Source organism: Callionymus lyra, chromosome 12, assembly GCF_982586985.1.
Source record: "Callionymus lyra chromosome 12, fCalLyr1.hap1.1, whole genome shotgun sequence".
Lineage (NCBI taxonomy): Eukaryota > Metazoa > Chordata > Actinopteri > Syngnathiformes > Callionymidae > Callionymus > Callionymus lyra.
Window position 1 is genome coordinate 27,395,443 of NC_141829.1, and position 19,146 is coordinate 27,414,588.

Genomic DNA, 19,146 nt, shown 5'->3' on the forward strand with positions numbered 1-19,146 from the left:
GGCGACATTCTCTTGGTCTCTGGGTGGAGATGAATGTTTAATGCTGGGATGTTTGAAAGTGCAGCTCATTGCAGTAAATAATAGATAAACAATAAACAACAGCAACTAGGGACACAGCAGAAAATCTTGCTGGTGCTCTGGAGCACGTTTGAAAACCGATTGGACAGAAGAAAATTCTATTATCGTTTTGTTGCTTACTTCTGTATCAGTGCAAAACACCACCGAACCTTATTGGACTTTTAAATAGAGAGGTGCAGCAATGATGATTGATTTAACCACCGTCTACTTTGCATGTATGGATTTGCTGAATCATAATAGTACACAACACACATTTTCTAAAACACTCCCAGAGAGATGTTCCTTGAACAATAAGTGAGGCAGTATTCTACTCTTGTGCTCAACTATCACTGTTGCAGACAAACAAAGGTTTATACACAAACTATAATTGTAAAGAATGATTAATAGATCTCTGAAATAAAACTACATTCGATTTCAAGGATGTTGCAAGGGTGGAGGGCACAGTTATATGAAAGACCAGTAGAGAAGACTTATAAGAAAAGAGTAATGATCCTTAGAGAGATAACAAGCAATATTCATAATGCAAAATGAGGTGAAGTGAAAAAAAAAAAAAAAAATGTGATTCATAGTGATTTAAAATTGTATTTAAATATACATTTGATGATGGCAACAGGAGTATAGATGCTTATAAATATTAGGACCAAACACAACATTTCTGTTTAAAAAGAAGTGCTTAGTATTAGAGATTGTTTCCGATACTATAATGCATCAATGCAGCACTGGTTTTGACATAAATAGTAATAAACAGATCAAAAAACAAAAAAGAATTTGGTGACTTATTTTGTTTTTGGTGTCATGTACCATGTTCTATTTAGGTCATGACTGACATACCATTGTGAGGAAACACTACAAATAATTCACTTTATAGTTTTTTCATTTTTGAGAATCACCTTTATTAAAAAAAAGAAAACATTTAAATTCTTGGGACTGTTTTAGTCAAAGTTAGATCACAACTCTAAGTTATGCAAATACTGTATGCAGTGTCATTTTAGTAAAATAAATAATATTTTGTCTGTCAAATTGTTCAGCTCATTCCTAAATGATCATTGTTTTAAATTAGAATACAAATATAGAGTGACAGAAAACACACAGGGAATACCTATTTTAAATCGTAGTCTCTCTCCTTACCTTGCAGTCCTGGCTACATGGATCTATAGTTTTTGGTGTGATTATAATCGATTTGCTCACTGAAATAACCTTTGTAGGTAAAATCATGTCTGTCGCTCTCAGTGGCCACTACAGTGGCATCAGAAAGAGCCACTACCTTATAATGGTACAGTGATTCAGGTGAGACCAGAACACACACATGCACTCTAATGGATTGAAACTCTCACCATTATCATTTCTGTAACACACAAACAAGCTCAAAGACAGAAGGTCTTATTAAGTTTGATCTATTTATAGTATTGAGCTGATTATGCTGGCTAAAATCTGCGTTTGTTTGCGGGAGCTGCAGATGAAAGCTGAGAGCCTGCTACTCCCTGATGTAATCACCCACACATCACACTCTAGTATTTTTCTATTAGAAACTGTGTTTGTGTGTGTGTGTGTGTTCCGTGTGTGTCTGTGTGTGTGTGTGTGGGTGTATGGGAGAGGCAGAGAGGGTGGATATCTATATAGAAGACAGAGGTTAAGGGTTTGTCAGCATGGATGAGTGGGTGTGTAGCATGCACATAGTTAGAACATTTTAACAGAAGCTATGATTTACTTCCACAAGAGATTGACATGCCTTAAATAATTTTAGGAAGCCTAGACACAATGTTAACGTTAAGGAACACCTGAGATGCTTTTTGTGTGGTATTATGGGAAAGAAATCATTCATAGTTTATCATACAAGTATAAACATGTTGGAACGTCCAGCCATCTGGGTTTGAAAGACCATTGGCCTGGACATACCCTAATTTGGGAGAAAAGCCCTGTGACCTTGAAGTATGAAGGTGGAAGCATCATGTGGGAATGTTTGCTGCAAGACAGGATGACACCAGGAGGGTAACTGGATGGTACAGGATTTCTTCATATACAGCTACAGCAACACAGTAAGAGGCCCAGGCTTACCTCTGGAATTATGAAAGTAATCCAGCATCCATTCAATCAACTAACACTGTGCTTTTGATATTGTTCCTGTAGGATGGAGACAACTTCTTCATCATGTTACCTGTTATTTGACAGCCGTACAGCTCAAACCGCAGTGCAATTCCATTCTTCCATGTCTGAGGTCTTATGCGTACGAATCGGCCAAGAACAGGCTGAGGAATCCGATTAAGGACCACTTCTGTGGCGTCAGTGTTAGCATGGAAAATCTGTGAGGGGCAGAACACATAATAGTTACATTTTAGTAATACATTCCATGTGGACCTCTGGAACAAGTGATGGTATAAATAAATATAACAACTTAGTTAGAACAGTTGAGGTTTTAATTCATGATTATGAATGATCTTCGTAAATCTTTCAACATTATGAAAATTTATAAAACAATAACTAAAAACACAAGATTATAGGTTAATAAAGACTAAAATCACAAAAAATGTTAAAATCGTCAGGTAAATTTCCTGACAGCGCTTTCTACAATAATGTGAGCAATGCTCATGTCAGCAAAATATATTTTGCCCTCCTCCTGTGGCTGAAATGTTTCTTGATCATGACTGGTCAAAATTCCAAAATTTCCGATGAACATAGATTCGCCAGAGGAGACCTTTATGTGAAAATCTGTGCGGGATTTACTTGCTCTTCATGAATAGGACCCATCGTCAGTTATGATGTTTCAAAGAAGAAATAGCTTAAAATAATATTGTAAATATTTTTCCTGATCCTTTGTAAAATAGTAAAGAAAACACACAGAGCCGAAAACAAAAATAAACTGATAAATAAACCAGAAATTACAACAACATTTTGAATCTTTACATACAGTTCTCAAAGAAAGATAGGTTTCACCGCATTTTTTTTTCAATTCTGTACTTGACTTCTCTCGTAGGTATGCTCTCTTGGTGTGCCTCTACAACACAATTTATCGCCGTAAATACAAAAAAACATGTGTTTCACTGACTCATGGAAACTCAACATAGTGTGTCCATTACAGAGAAACAAAATTTGATAACCAGTGTGAAAGCCCCTGCAATTACGATTTGGTAATCATTTATAGACAATTACTTTGTTTGGGGTATTTAAATATTGTCTTGTGGGTATGTGTGGAAGCGTAATTTCAGATGTTTTTTTTTACTTGTTCTAAACTAATAAATCACAGGACACTTTAGGGCTGAAAAATGGATTAACCCTTCCGACTTGCTGTAATAGAAGTGGACAAGCTGGGAATTAAACCCATGTCTAAACTAATATATCTTACAAAGACAGATTCAGTGAACATATGCTCTTTCAACAGCCTCAATCCCAGTTAAATTATTAGATTGTGTGTATGGGTGAGGGAGAGAGGTTGTTTGGTTGTGAAAAAGTGTAATTATGTAGTATTACTCCAAGGATTTGGGACTGCTGGTGGTTTTGTGATTTCCCTTGGTGAGCACTGTAACATTTTCCCAACATGTGTACATTAAACCACTGCACAACCAACCCCTTAACATACAGGCAAAAATACAATTTATAAACAAGGATTCAATGGATTTGTTTAATCAATCAAGTTTCCTTGAGAAAGTCACCGCAAGCACTATTAATGAAACCAAGTCTCGGTAGACAACTGTTCAAATGTTTAACGTGAAAAAACGTGTTTTTGAAAATAATTAAAAATTCAGCATCATGAGGTCACTCATGGAAGAAATGCATACCCAAAGGAGGGCTTAAACTCCTAAGTAATCCTTTTAGAGCCTCCTAAAAGTGTCAGAGGCAGACAGCTAATGCTAGTGCTAGATGTCTTTACCTACATTTATACCCTTTCATACTCTTTACCCAGACTTACTTCATAAATGTTTGAAGTAAATCTACCTTAAAAGTTGATTTATTTTATATATATATATATATATATATATATATATAAAGGCTATTGATTCATTTATGGTCAATAATCAGTTGTCCTGGTAAGTCATTTATCACTAGCCCTAACTCCTTTAAGCTGAGTGGCAAACAAAGAAAATACGTTTCTAATCGCATCATGTCATTTTTTGTCTGTTCTCCTGTTCACACTTGAGATTTACCATGGATTGTAGTGTGCTCACAGACTTCTTATTTTGGTAGCTAAATTCAAGATTTGATATTTCGGATGTAGCCTCTAATCACTTCTCATATGGTTAGGTTAGAACCTAGTGCGGAGGTTAACATTTAGTGTTATAGAAATAGTGGGTGTGATCAGAGAATAATGTTCACCATGTGACATGCGATATAAGCCTGGAGTCCACTATGAAGTCATCCAAAGCTTCTATGTACTGCTCTCTCTTCTCTTCCTGTATCTCCTTCTCTTCAACTTCTCTCTACACCCCTCTGACTCAACTCTCCCTAGCAGCCGGTCACAGCAGAATACTGTTCGACTCAAGGTTTCTGCAACTTTATCTTGAGGTTTGGGTCAGGCATGGCCGGCGCCCAGTTATAAAATAGTTTTTAATGGTTACAAATAATGGTTTTGCCAATTTAATTTAAGAAGCAAAATAAACTACATCTGCAAAAAAAGGTTAATGGTTCATTTGCTCAATGGACTGATATTAGCTTCTGTGTTTAATCACATAAAATAAAAGAACAACTTTCTCAGAAACATATGTGGGGAGGGTTGATAGAGTGTCATGGGAGGAAAGAAAGGACAGGAGAATGAGTGGAAGAATAGGGTGAATGAAGGATTTAAGAGAGTGAGTGAGAGAGGACCAGAGGGGAGGATTTGATTGATGAAGAGATTTTAAAGAGACAAGTGAAGAAGGAGTAAGAAATTAAAAATGTTAACAGGAAGCCTGCAAATTTGAGGACTTTTCACCAATAAAGATGTTCACTTATGCAAAACGTTCATAGTCTTCTACAATATCTGAAATTAATAACAAAATATTTGATGATATTTGCTCAAATGAATGTTGAAATAACCTTCTGAGAAACAAGAACAATGTGTGCTGATCAAAAATGATTTTAGGGACTCCTTACTATTTCTCAATTAAAAATCCAAGTGACAAGGCTGAACCAATCTTTTGATTCTTTGATTGTCCTGTTAGGCCTTGCACTTCAACTTCAATGAAAATGTTCATTGAAATTGAAGGTCAAAGGTTTAGCACACCCATCATTGACAGTATGATTTACAGGTTTTGGATCAGAGTATTTTTGACTATATATATATATATATTTGTACAGTACTGTGCAAAAGTTTTAAGAAGGTGTGGAAAAAAGGCTATAAACTAAGAATGCTTTCAAAAATATAAATAATAATTGTTTATTTTGATCAATTTAAAGAATGCAGTGAAATACCACAAGAGAAATGTCAATCAAATCAATATTTGGTGAGACCACCCTTTGCCTTCAAAACAGCATCAATTCATCTAGGAACACTTGCATACAGTTTTTGAAGGAACTCGGCTGGTAGGTTGTTCCAAACATCTTGGAGAACTAACCACAGATCTTCTGTAGATGTAGGCTTTCTCAAATCCTTCTGTCTCTTAATAATCCCAGACAGACTCGATGATGTTCTGATCAGGGCTGTGTGGGGGTCATACCATCACTTCCAGGACTTCTTCTTTGCGATGAAGATAATTCTTAATGACATTGGCTGTATGCTTGGGTTCGTTGTCCTGCTGCAGAATACATTTTGGGCCAAACATACGCCTCCGTGATGAACCTCCTCATTGTTTCAAGCACACAGATCTTGTTCTAGCATACGGACATGAAATTAGAAACATTATTATCTCTCCTCAGAATTAAGTTTTGTCCGACCATCAATTTATAACTTTTGATTTTATCTTAACTGACCCAGCCCTACAGAGTAGTAGCATTTTCAAAATATGTCTGTTTGAAAGTGTCATAGCGGAAGCAATTCCCTGTGTCAGAAACCTCCACCCATAGTCACCATGACATTGATAACATTGTTAGGCATTGCATTACAGACTCGCTAAATAACACGCTTGACTTAATTGCACTAATAACTCAAAAGACTGTTAACAGAAGTAGTCTTGCTCCCTGGTATACTCAGGAAACACATAAGTTAAAACAGGATTCTAGACAATTAGAGAAGAAATGGCGTTCCACAAAAAATGATGATTTCTACCAAGCCTGGAAAGATAATATAAAAATATACAGGTCAGCTCTTCGGAAAGCCAGAGACAGTTATTACTCATCACTTATAGAAGCAAATAAGAACAACCCCAAGTTCTTATTCAGCACTGTAGCCAGGCTGACACAGATATATCAGTCCATTGAGCAGTCCATCCCTGCACATCTCAGTAGCAGTGACTTCATGAACTTTTTTAATTAAAAAAATTGTAAATATTAGTGGAAAGATTCAAGACCTTCTAGAATCTTCTAATTGAACCGATGCAGCTTTACTGGACATAGACACTAAGCCTGGTTGACTCCTTTTTACAAGTCCTAGACAACTGACTCCTCTTAATCCACAACATGTCTTTTGTGTCTTATTCCCACATGTCTGCTTAAAGAAGTGTTCCCCTTTCCTCAGCACATTCATGCTTCACATTACATACATTATTAACTTGTCAATGGCATCAGGCTATGTTCCTCAGACTTTTTAAAGTTGCAGTAATTAAACCTCTGCTTAAAAAGCCCACTCTTGATCCAGAGGTTCTCACTAACTATAGGCCTATCTCCAATCTTGTCTTCATTTCAAAAATTCTGGAGATAGTGGTAGTGAGTCAGCTCTGTGATTACCTCCATGATAATGATCAATTTGAAGAGTTTCAGTCTGGTTTTAAGGGAACACCATAATACAGAGACCGCCTTTTTAAAAGTTTGTATGTTCAGTACATGTTTTTCTAGATTTAAGTGCTGCATGTGACAGTTTTGTCCACCAAATCCTTCTACAGAGGCTAGAAAACCATATAGGCATACGTGGAATTGCTCTAAACTGGTTTAAATCGTATCTATCAGACATGTATCTATTATGTACATGTCAACCCCCTCTCATCAACACACTCTAAGGTCAGCTATGGTGTCCCACAAGGTTCTGTTCTTGGTCCGATCCTATTCACAATCTATATGCTCCCACTAGGGGACTTGATCAGAAGACACTCTATAAAATTTCACTGTTACGCTGATGACACCCAACTCTACTAGTCAATGAAGCCAGATGAAAGAAATCAGCTAACACAACTACAGTCCTGTACTACAGATAACAAGTCCTGGATGACCAAAAACTTATTTTTACTGAACTCAGAAAAAACTGAGGTTCTACTAGTTGGTCCACAACATCTCAGACAATCATTAAATAATGATCCAGCTTTCCAGAATGGACTTGTTCTGCTGCTAGCACCACTGTAAAGAATGTGAGTGTCTGCTTTGACATGGACTCATCATTTAACTCTCACATAAAACAAATCTCATGGACTGCATACTTCCACCTTCGTAACATTTAAAAAAAATCAGGCCATTCCTTCCTTTGGATGCTGCTGAGAAACTCATCCATGCTTTTGTTACCTCCAGGCTGGACTATTGTAACTCTCTTCTCTCAGAATCTTCAGCTCATTCAGAATTCATTCAGAACATGTTAATCTTTGTATCCTTTGTCTTTATTATTTTTCCTTGATCTACTGTATGTTCTTTATCTTTAGTCTTAGATTGTATCATCTTGGTTTTTTTGTTTTGTTTTTTTGTTCTTGTTCTTATTTTATTTTTATTTATTTTTTATGAATAATTGCTTTATTGCTGTAGCAAATTGTAAAAAAAATAATTAATTCAATAAATTTCTACCTAACCTAACCTAACTCTGCAGCTCGTGTCCTGACTAAGAGGCAACACATTTCCCCTGTGCTGTCCTCTTTACATGGGCTTCCATAAGAATTTAGAATACAATTTCAAATCCTTCTTTTAACCAAAAAAACTTTACATGGTCTAGCACCAACATACATTAAAGATCTAATCCCAATGTATTAACCTTCTAGGGAGTTACGATCCCTAAACTCAGATAAATTAGTTATACCACAAATCTCTAAATGTAGATTTGGAGCCAGGGCCTTCAGTTTTCAAGCCCCTCTGCTGTGGCACAAACTACCGGCTTCAGATTGTAAGGCAGACACCCTGTCTTTGTTTAAGAGAAATCTTAAAACTTTACTTTTCAATAAAGCCTTTGGTTAGGACTGACTCTGGCTCCATTTTTTACTTACTTAAGAAATTTTAGACACCTAGCTCTCTTTCTGTATATCGTTCTTTTTCTGCATTATATTCATCACCTGTATAGTTTAAACCCACACTATTCTTCTCTCCTGGAGCCCCCCCCATCCATCCTCCCAGCCGGTCGCAACAGGGGGTCAACACTGAGTCCGGTTCTGCTCAATGTTTCTGCCTTCTAAAATAAAAATGTTTTCCTTGCACCGCCAACTCACTCATTGTTGAGTTGCTGGGATCTGTTTTTCTTTTCTCCATTATAGTCCTACTTAAACTGTAAAGTGTCCTAAGATAATTTGTAATGATATGACACTTTAAATAAAATTGAATTGAATTGACTGTTGAGATTGTAAGTAAGTAGTAAGTAGTCATACTTTTTCTTGTGAATCTAAAACAACACTTTTATTTTACACATGAAAAACTGAATAATATTTTATAATAATTTGAATAGTTCGTGTTATCAAACCATTTCATTTCAAATACATTTCATTGAAAGTGTCTTATCATAAAGTTATCTCAAGACACTGAACAATTTTAATAACACTGTATAAGGATACACAAAAACAGGTCCAAGAGAATCACAATGAGCTCAAGTGACCAGGAAAAAGTCATTTAATCAAGAAGAACCAAATTCAGTGTGAACAGGCTTCTGCTATGGATGAGAACATGAGAATTGTTAGAAGAAAGATGAAAAGGTAAAGATTGTAGGAGGTGTATGAGGAAGGTGATGATGGTGATCGCTGGTGATGAGGGGTTAAGATAATGGAGATGAAGAAGATGAGAAAGAAAAAAATTAAGAATGAGAACAAGGATGAGGATGAGTAAAGAGGGTTTGACAACAATAATGAGAATGATGAAAACATAGAAAACATGAAGTTGGTATTGACCCTAAAGTCACTGAGGTCGGTGTTGTGGTATTTGGGAAGTGGATTTGTTATCAGAGTTTTTTACTTGGCCAGGTCAAAGTGCATGTTGCATGTCAGACTCTTCCTCGAGCACATGATCACCATCCATTCAAAACAACAACAACAAAAAACTTTTTCTCTTCACTCTCAATTGTGCTCTCAGCCTAACGTCCAATTGACCTGTAGTGGGAGCTGATGTTCTTCTTCATGAGTAAAATTAAACATATAGTATTTAAATATTAAATGAGCAATACCACAATTATACTGTATGTATTTTCTGGTAAACTTCATTAAACTAAATTATTATTTAATATATGATATGCAGTTTCAATTACACCACAAAGTCAGGAGTCTTAAAATCTTTCCAATTAGTTGGAACTAAAGCTTCAACTAGGATAAAGAACATATGTCAAAAGCAGTATAGAAGATGTTGTTGCCTGCAGGAGAATTGAGCCTTAATTGCTCAAGCTCATAATAAGCCAAATGAAAGGCAAATACCAGCTGACTTGCAGACAGACTGGTTTCGGGCTTGTAGTGAACTCTTGTTACATATTTTCCATCTCAAGTTGCATTCACCTTTTGCCATGTGCACGTGCATGTGTATGTGTGTGTGTACGTGTGTGAGTTTATGTGTGTGAGATACTCTACCTTGTGGTTCTTTCCATGTCTGTACACCATCCAATCCTCTCCATTGGTGCTAACTTCAAGCTTGAAAGTTGCGACATAGTAAGACTTTTGAGTTTCCTTGGAAATGGCACCTTGCGTGGCGATGCCTGTTAACACCTTTAATGTGTAGAGGTCCACCTGAAAACATTACAGATACATAAAACATGTTACTTACAAGTTTTCTTTTTCAAAAACATGGATGATACCTTTAAGGTGTGACTTTTAAGTCAGAATAGATCTGCTGCAAAAATAGCTATTTCTAGGGGTTTTACTGGACACAAAAAATGTAGTTCTATGTAACAGCCAACACTATAGTTTTTAATAAGGAATACATTTATTTTTATCTACAAACATACAGTACTGTTCAAAAGATTTAGGCAGGTGTGAAAAAATGCTCTAAACTAAGAATGATTTCAAAAATATAAATAAAAATTGTTTATTTTATCAATTTACAAAATGCAAAGTGAGCAAACAGAAGACAAATCTAAATCAAATCAATATTTGTTGTTACTAAAAAAAAAAAGATACAGCTGTGTAGGAGCTTAAAACTGGGTGAGGAACGAACTCTGCTACAAAGTTGAGGTTGTGGAAACAGTTTCATGTCACAGGTCATACACCATGACAAGACTGAGCACAGCAACAAGACACAGGGTAGTTCTACTGCATTAGCAAGATTTCTCCCAGACAAAGATTTCAAAGCAGACTGGGGTTTCAAGATGTGCTGTTCAAGCTCTTTTGAAGAAACCCAAATAACAGGCAACGTTGAGGATTGTAGACGCAGTGGTCGGCCAAGGAAACTTAGTGCAGCAGATGAAAGACACATCAGGCTTATTTCCCTTTGGAATCGAAAGATGTCCAGCTGTTCCATCACTTCAGAACTCGCAGAAACCAGTGGGACCCAGGTACACCCATATACTGTCCGGAGAAGTCTGGCCAGAAGTGGTCTTCATGGAAGACCAAAAAGCCATTCCTCCGACATGGAAACAAGGCCAAGGGACTCAACTATGCACTAAAGCATAGGAACTGGGGTGCAGGAAAATGGCAGCAGGTGCTCTGGACTGATGAGACAAAATATTGAAATATTTGGCTGTAGCAGAAGGCAGTTTGTTCGCCGAAGGGCTGGAGAGCAGTACAATAATGAGTGTCTACAGGCAACAGTAAAACATGGTGGAGGTTCCTTGCAAGTTTGGGCTGCATTTCAAAAATGTATTCTGCAGCAAGACAACAACCCCAAGCATACAGCCAATTTCATTAAGAAATATCTTCAGCGTAAAGAAGAAGTCCTGGAAGTGATTGTATGACCCCCACAAAGCCCTGATCTCAACATCATCGAGTCTGTCTGGGATTATTCAGAGACAGAAGGATTTGAGAAACATCTACAGAAGATCTGTGGTTAGTTCTCCAAGATGATTGGAACAACCTACCAGCCGAGTTCCTTCAAAAACTGTGTGCAAGTGTACCTAGAAGAATTGATGCTGTTTTGAAGGCAAAGGGTGGTCACACCAAATATTGATTTGATTGACATTTCTCTTCTGTTCATTCACTGCATTTTGTTAATTGATAAAAATACACTTAACACATTTTTTAAAGCATTCTTAGTTTACAGCATTTTAACACCTGCCTAAAACTTTTGCAGAGTACTGTATATCTAAATGTTCGATCTTAGAATATTTGAGAAGAAATATCCCTAGATGAACAAGAGACACATACGCCTTTTATTCTTGGCTGATCGATAGTAAAGACCCGAGGCTCATCTTAATTTCCTACCATACAATAGCAATAATCACCTCTCCATCCTTATTGGGATTGCTACTCTACGTGTTTAGCATGCTGCATACCATGCAGCTTATGTGTTCGGGTGTCGGCTGTACGTCCCCGGTTTTCGCTGTAGTAGAATCATCATTTACAATGGTTCAGGTATTCAAAAAAGTGAGAAGTAAAACAGAAAAACAGAATCATTAGGGAAGAATAACCATCCTTAAGTTTGTCTAAAATAGTTGTAGCTGCTAGTACCTATGGCTTGAAACCCCTAATCCGGTCATCCTAAAATATTGTAAAACTGCCTTTTGGGGAAATGAATCAAGATGAAAATGACACTAGTGTGGGTCATAAGGTTTTTATTCTCCCCCTGAGATGCTGTCGAGCACAGTAGATTAATCAGGATTGTTGTGTGTGTTGTGGATGTGGGTGCGTCAACTTCCTCACATTGTTAACACACAAGTAGAGGTAAATGCTGAGTTTGTAATCTGTCAGTGAGACAGGTGTTTTCAATTACTTCCAACACACAAACACATGCACGCACACATGCATGCACACACAACACACACACAGACACAAGTGTGGTTAGGGCAAGACAGAGATCCACCCAGACAACTAATCGATAGTCCAGAACCGAGCAGGGGAACAGATGAGAAGAGGGGGGGAGCAGTGAAGAGGGGGAGATGGGAGACCAGGGGAACAAATGAGATAGGGTTGTAGAGAGAGAGAGAACCAGACAGAGGCTAAGTGAACCTTTGCCGCTAGGAATCATAAATCACATGGTTGTTGAAATAACAGAGAAACAAACATTCACATGATTAATCTTCATCGCTGCCAGCCACACCTTTCCAGACCTCAAGAATACAACGATTACTCTTTTCTATTCAAGTTCTCAACTATTCACAAATTAAAGTTAGCAACACCAGGAATTATTGAGGGTATACTTTTGTAAAAAAAATATATATCTTGATGCCTTCTACTTTTTTCGGTTGTACAAGTATGTTGTAAAGCAGGGGTCCCCAACCTTTTTTGTACCGTCGACCGGAAAAATGTCAGGATTATATTAACGGACCGATGTTCAAATAGAAAAAAAGTAAAAATACAATAGCATGACCTGCAAATAAAGCTATGTGCATTAAAAAAAAACATGTCACCATAACGCTGAATCAGCAATACCTCTGGACCGGTTACAACAACATGTTTTTGTATTTGCATCTTTGTAGATTTGATTGAATGCTGACGATGGTGTTATGTATATCTGTGTCTCCCAGCTTTTAGAGACTTGGCAAATGTCTAAGTTTGTGTTTTAGCAATATGGAATGGAATGACATAAAGTTTCTCAAGAGGGTGAGTTAACACATTTTTTACCAGTCTAGAGTCACACACTAATGTTATTTAAGAGAAAATCAGGTCATTTTTCAAAAATAAACACCTTTCAGGCAGTTATTATCAATAGAAGATGTTATTTGTTATTTCTGTGCGGCCCTGTAACAAATATCTCATCGACTGCATTATGACCGTAAGAACCTTTGAAGCCCATTTCAGACTAATTTGATGAAAAACATTGCCGCTTGCACTTTAAAATAATAGTCTCCCATTTTTTCTGTAAATTCTTTTTGTCACTAAGTGGGGAATTCGTCTATTGGTGTCGCTGCTTGAGATGCTGCACAGAAGCTGTGGGAAACAGATGACACGGCTTCCAAGCATCTGGTGTTAGTAGAGTACTGACTCATATTTAATTTTCCGGAGTGTTGCAGCACTGCTTCTAGACATAGAGAAGCAGAGTGCCAGATGTAACCATTCTCTCCCCTGGTTTCCACCAAAAGTGTTCCACTAGTGTTGCCAACACGTCAGTAAGGAAAGTGGCTATCAATTTTCCTCACAGCTGATGTTGTTGAATTTATTCAATGCACAGATCTTTGTGTATGATGAATACTGAACATTTTTATAGTAAACATTTATAAAATAAACACTCCATTTGTATAGTTCCATAGGTGAAACATGAGGTGCAGCAGTGTAGCCTTTGAATGCCCAATTCATACCAAACTGGGTTGTTTCCTGAAGTTGATGCACGCCTGTTATCTCTGCGTGATGGCAACATAATGTTTTGCTGATACATTTACATACCCCTATTTTGACCATTTAAGTTTAATGTTTGTAAGTTATGTATTTAGTTTGGCTGATGGGACATAAAACCACAATGAAAAGGCATTAAGTGAAGCTTATATTACTTTGCTGCACCGAATGTCTGCTAGCTGCTGCTATTCTGGACAGCACTTGGTGAGTCAGCTAAACTCCTGCTTTATTTTTGTTTTCCTCAGTGTGTTATGTTCCGCTATATTGTAGCAATGGTCTAGAAGGTCAGTGAGACATGCAATGCTGCTGGCTATGCATACATTTTAACCAATTAGGGCAAACTTACCAACAACTTAAATTTAGTTCTAAACAATCAAGTTCTATCCGTCATTTTGCTGCAGTGAAGTCACAGTCGTTATAGTTCAGACAGATATCACATAGAAGACGCAACTTTGGAAACAAAGTATTGTGCTGTGTCTCAAATCGCATACTTCTCTTAGTATACTAGAAGTTAGTATGCATCAGGATAGTGTACGTACTAACTAGTACGCAAATTCTCGACAGATAGTATGTCTCAAATCAAACACTTCCGCTACGCACTAACAGGAAATGACGCGACAGCTTCTTCTTCTACTACTATTTAACAATGGTTGCAACCAGCTGTTGGAACAGTATCACAGACACCTGCTGGCAGCACGTTTTGCAAGTTTGGAAGAAGAAATAAAGAAAAAATATGATAAACAAAATATTTGCGAAATATTTACGCCGGTATCAGCACGGAAGACGTGTCATCCTTCTACTGCTGGCTGAAAATGCGCTTGTAAGTATAGTGTCCATCAAACCATACTCAGTTTTGTGGGCATTTTAGTAAGCCAATTTAGTGTGCATGGCGCACTAAATTTCGCATACTAAGAATTGAGATGCACTTACGCACTAAAAATACTAACTTTGAGTACGCAAGTATGCGATTTGAGACACAGCATTGGTGTCATTTAATGATGTAGAAACAACATGTAAAACCTTTTCATCTCATAATTCACTGAATAGACCTTCACAGCAAGAATAGTGACTAAGATTTCATTAGCAACTGCAATATACACATTTCTATTGTTACAAAATAATTTTTCCTCACTAAAAAGGAAAATACAGTGTAAAAACAGCCAAGTAGCACACACATTTATTCATGAGCCCATAAGGAATAAAGAAGCAGAAACCTGTTGGCATTTACATACATGAACACACAAGTACACATACTCTCCCTTAAAGGTGTTAAAACAGGGAAACAGCTCGGGGCCTCTGTGGAACTTAGGGACTTGAGCACAACAATGGAGACTGTGGAAAGTAACTTGAAAGGAATACAGTAAGAGGCTACGAAATGTGGCTGTTGATCCAACTTTAAATCATCATCATCCTTATATTGTGTGAGTAAGCATGAACCCAAGTCCTTCTAATTTCTATGGATTTAGCAGGATTGATGGAAAACAGACTGGAGGAGAGTTCTCGGAATTGATTTAAATAAATCCAATTCTGTGTGTCAGCAAATATTGCCTGTCAACTGCTGCAGGGGTAGGAGGGGAAGGAAATCCACAAAGACTGATGAGACTTTGGCTTCGTGCTACCTCATGGCTACCATCCCTTCCTGCCTATAACAGGCCAGCACTTGGACATTGAACTGCTTTGAAAGATCAGAGCTCAGCTTTTGGTTAGACATCTGCATTTGTTGTCTGTACAAAGATTAAAATACCGAATCCCATCACTTATATTGCAGTTGTCACTTGTATAACAACTGTACATCAACAGCTTTTCTTTTCATCTTCTTACAAAGGAAAACTACTAAAATAATATAATAAACTCAACATGCTTAACACCAGCTCAAACTAAATTAACAGCCACGAGTCATGCAACTATTCAAATAACATTATTTGCTACAAATCACAGCTATTGTAACCGCTTGCATGTTTGTTACTAATGCAACTGTGTTGAGAAGAAGTGATGCAAAATGTCTTGGGTTTTTTCATTAGCTCATCAGGAAAGGTAGGAAATAAAAGACAGGTCTTTACACAGAGATCTGTTTTTCCCAAAATAATTTGAATATAAAAAACCCAAAAAAAGGCATTTTTATTTTGCACATGTCACAGATATGATTGAACCCACAGACATAAAAAAATCTAATGGTGATAGTTATCAGGCTGAGTGACAAAGGGAGATAAGTGCTGTCAGTCTCAGGTGCAAGGCACCTTGGAATGGCTAAATCAATATAAAAGCGAATTAGAAGGCTTTGCACGTGACTTACAGATCTCATGTTAAACTAAGTTTGGTTCTTTTTTTCTATTTTTTATCGTATACATTTAAAGCGTTTTTAAGACCCTGCAAGTTCTAAGTACATAAAAAGGAAAAAAAAAACTACAAATCCAGTTCATGTCTCACAGACCTGTGACCTCAAGCTACCTTCCCCCCAGACAACCTCATGATTTGTGTTTGAGAAGTACAAAGTTGGCACAGTGATGGAGTAGCGGAAACAATGCCTTTCAGAGGCATCAAGCTGCTGAACCTTGATATCACTTCACTGCCTACTCTCTTACAAACACACACATGTTGTATACATACTATTGCACACAAAAACTGAAATAAAAGTGCCAACACAAGAAGACACATGCAGTTAGAATAATAAAGTCATACATTTCTTTTTCCGCTTGTTCACTATATTTAAGAAATGCTCTTGCCTCAGCGCAGTCCTACAATTGAAACCGTTGAGCACCCTTATGAAGGTCAGCAGCAATCACTATACCTGTATATATTCTTTGTTGCTGTCTTCATTTGGGGTCCAGCCATTGTCATTGTAGTTCAGCCTGGCCTGCTGTGGAGGCCACTGTCCATCTTCAAAACTTGAGGAAGCTGTGATCTGGTCATTGGTTATCTTCCCCGACTCCATACCGAAAGCATTACTACAATGGAAAACTGCAAGATGACAATTTTTTTTCACATTATTAGTATCCAAGGAAACCACAATAATGTTATTTTTAGTTTTAATCTTTCGCTTCAAATGCGGACATATACCAGCTATTGAAGCTAAGGGCAGGTTTAGAGTTATACTATACATCAGTGGTAGACCTGTGAGCTCAACAACTGAGTCTCCACTTCAGCCATCAGCACAAAAAAACAACATGATTAAACCTTTTTACAACAAATTCAACCTTAACTAAAACTGGAGATCATTTAGGATACATATGATGATGAAGATAATACATACAGTATACCTTTTTTCTTCCTACATTAGAAAGTTGAACAAGCATAATTTCTACAGAAAACATGTCTCAAAATATCTCAACATTTGTGCCAAAGAATCGTGATGCCGGCCAGCTGACTTTGTGGCCTACTAGTTCACATATAGTGGGGCATCCCCCGATGGCAGCGACCATTTTCTGCCTTGAATGGCTTTTTTTTGTTTTCAACTTAACCGTAATTTTGGCGTTGGTCTTCCATTTTGATTTTTGAATGTAGCTGTTTTCGGGTGAAAGGCTGCATTGCAAAACACATGTGCTGCCATTTAATTATCTGAATCTTAACACTCTGCTGGCATGATGCTCGAACTTCAGCTCTTTTGTTTTTGCCATGTTGTTTTTGACGTCGTAACAAATTGTGATTGGCCAATTCGTCACTCACTCAACTAAAATCCATACAGGAGCTTTGACTTTACCATGGATTCAAGTCCTGACAAGATCTAAATAGAGACAGATATTGTTTTTCAGTTATGCAGAATTGAATTCCTTGCGAATTATTTAATATTACACAAGTAAATCTGTGAGAAAATAAAGACATTTGATACTTGCCTTCACTGATTTCCTTGTGTGTCATGTTGTATCTGGCTGAAAATCCATCTTTAGCTACAGCCATATCAGTGTGAAAGGACAGAGAGAGAATTCCGGTTGAAGATTGGATCTCTTGAGGAACCATTGTCCCACAGTATCGTCCAATCAGCGGGCCAACTGCATTAGACACAAAATAAAAGATAATGGATTTAATGCACTGTAGGCAAAGACAGCTGATTTAATAGAATATTGTATCTATTTCTCCCAATCACTGTCTGTTCTACTGACAGCCTTCAGTCGTCATTTATCTTTCTCATACATAACTGCCTATGCACAGAAAGGGATTTGATTTCACAAAGTATGTTTGCTAAATGAGGATAAATCTAGGGATCTTCTGTTGTCTCCTTGACAAATGTGCCAACTTGTGCATGTCAACACAAATAGATGAGTAAGATACAGGTCCCTCTGATACTTGAGCGGGTGGAATAGAGAAAAAGTGTAAGAGTGGGAACAAAGACACATTTTGAAACCCCCTTTATCGTCTTGCACGCACAGAAACATACATGTACTAGGCCTGTGGTGGAGGACACATAAATCATTTCTATTGATTTGTATTGTCTACATTTGAAATATGGCAAATAACAGTAATAACTCTCTTTATGGAGAATGGCAAGAGAATAGTAGAACGGTAATTAACCTGAATATATATCGTTTCATTTGAAATCATTCTAGGATTGTGTACGGAGCCCCGGAGGTGACATGGATGAATATTCTTTTCATCTAGAGATGATCTTATCTCATGACACTCGTATCTCAGGAAATTCACATCTAATGTTATTTTGAAGCACTAGTTCATTATACTTAAGATAAGAAGTACCAGAAATATTCTCCAGTAGTGATGGCGAGGTAGCTATATGTGGTGACTGCGTTTTCTCTTTTTTCGAATAATATAGTAAATGTTCATAACTGTACTTCTAAAGTTTAGCCACTAGATAGCAACGTTCATTGTTCGAGTGTGTTTGTTGGCATGGGCACTGGTATTCTCATAAGGGGCAGCTTCCTGATCCGGTGTGCTTTTTTTTTTCTCGAAATCTGTACGCTATGAGCGTATATGATTTAAATTGTAAATAGATAATAAAGGCACAGAAGAAACAAATATTATCAATATTAAATATCATTTTTCTGTCTGTTTATTGAGTGTTTACACATACACATTTAATTGTTTATTATTATTTAGTTAATTGATGATGAAGTGATCAATTTAGAGACCAGAAGCTGGAGAAAATCGAGCTGGAACAATTACTGAAAGATGAACAAGAATGACTTTAGGAACTGACTCCAGAACTTACACTTACAGAATACTCACGGGATCAACCTGTGAAATTAACATTTCATTACATCCACATCTTACCAAGGCCTGTTAACTTCTCGTCAATTAAGATCAACTTTATTGACTTGGTTTACCCCATCTTGTGGCTAAGCCAAAGAACTACGGGTATTACGCCATTCGAAAAAGACTTCTATGGTAAAACGAAGTCGCGAAAAAAAATTACTTACTTATTACTAGAGAATATTTCTGGCTCTTTGTAGCTGAAGTATCTTGAACCAGT

General features: G+C 37.1%; 1 protein-coding gene across 1 annotated transcript in view; it reads right to left on the reverse strand.

Moving 5' to 3' along the window:
* Positions 1-19,146, reverse strand: part of LOC148068838 (neuropilin-2-like) — a 68,045-nt gene that overhangs the window by 25,793 nt on the left and 23,106 nt on the right. Inside the window, exons 5-8 of the mRNA XM_087804730.1 lie at positions 17,558-17,713; positions 16,516-16,685; positions 9,876-10,031; positions 2,234-2,378 (exon numbers count right to left, since the gene is read on the reverse strand). Coding sequence (XP_087660856.1) covers positions 2,234-2,378; positions 9,876-10,031; positions 16,516-16,685; positions 17,558-17,713 — 627 coding nt within the window. The remainder of the gene's footprint in view (positions 1-2,233; positions 2,379-9,875; positions 10,032-16,515; positions 16,686-17,557; positions 17,714-19,146) is intronic.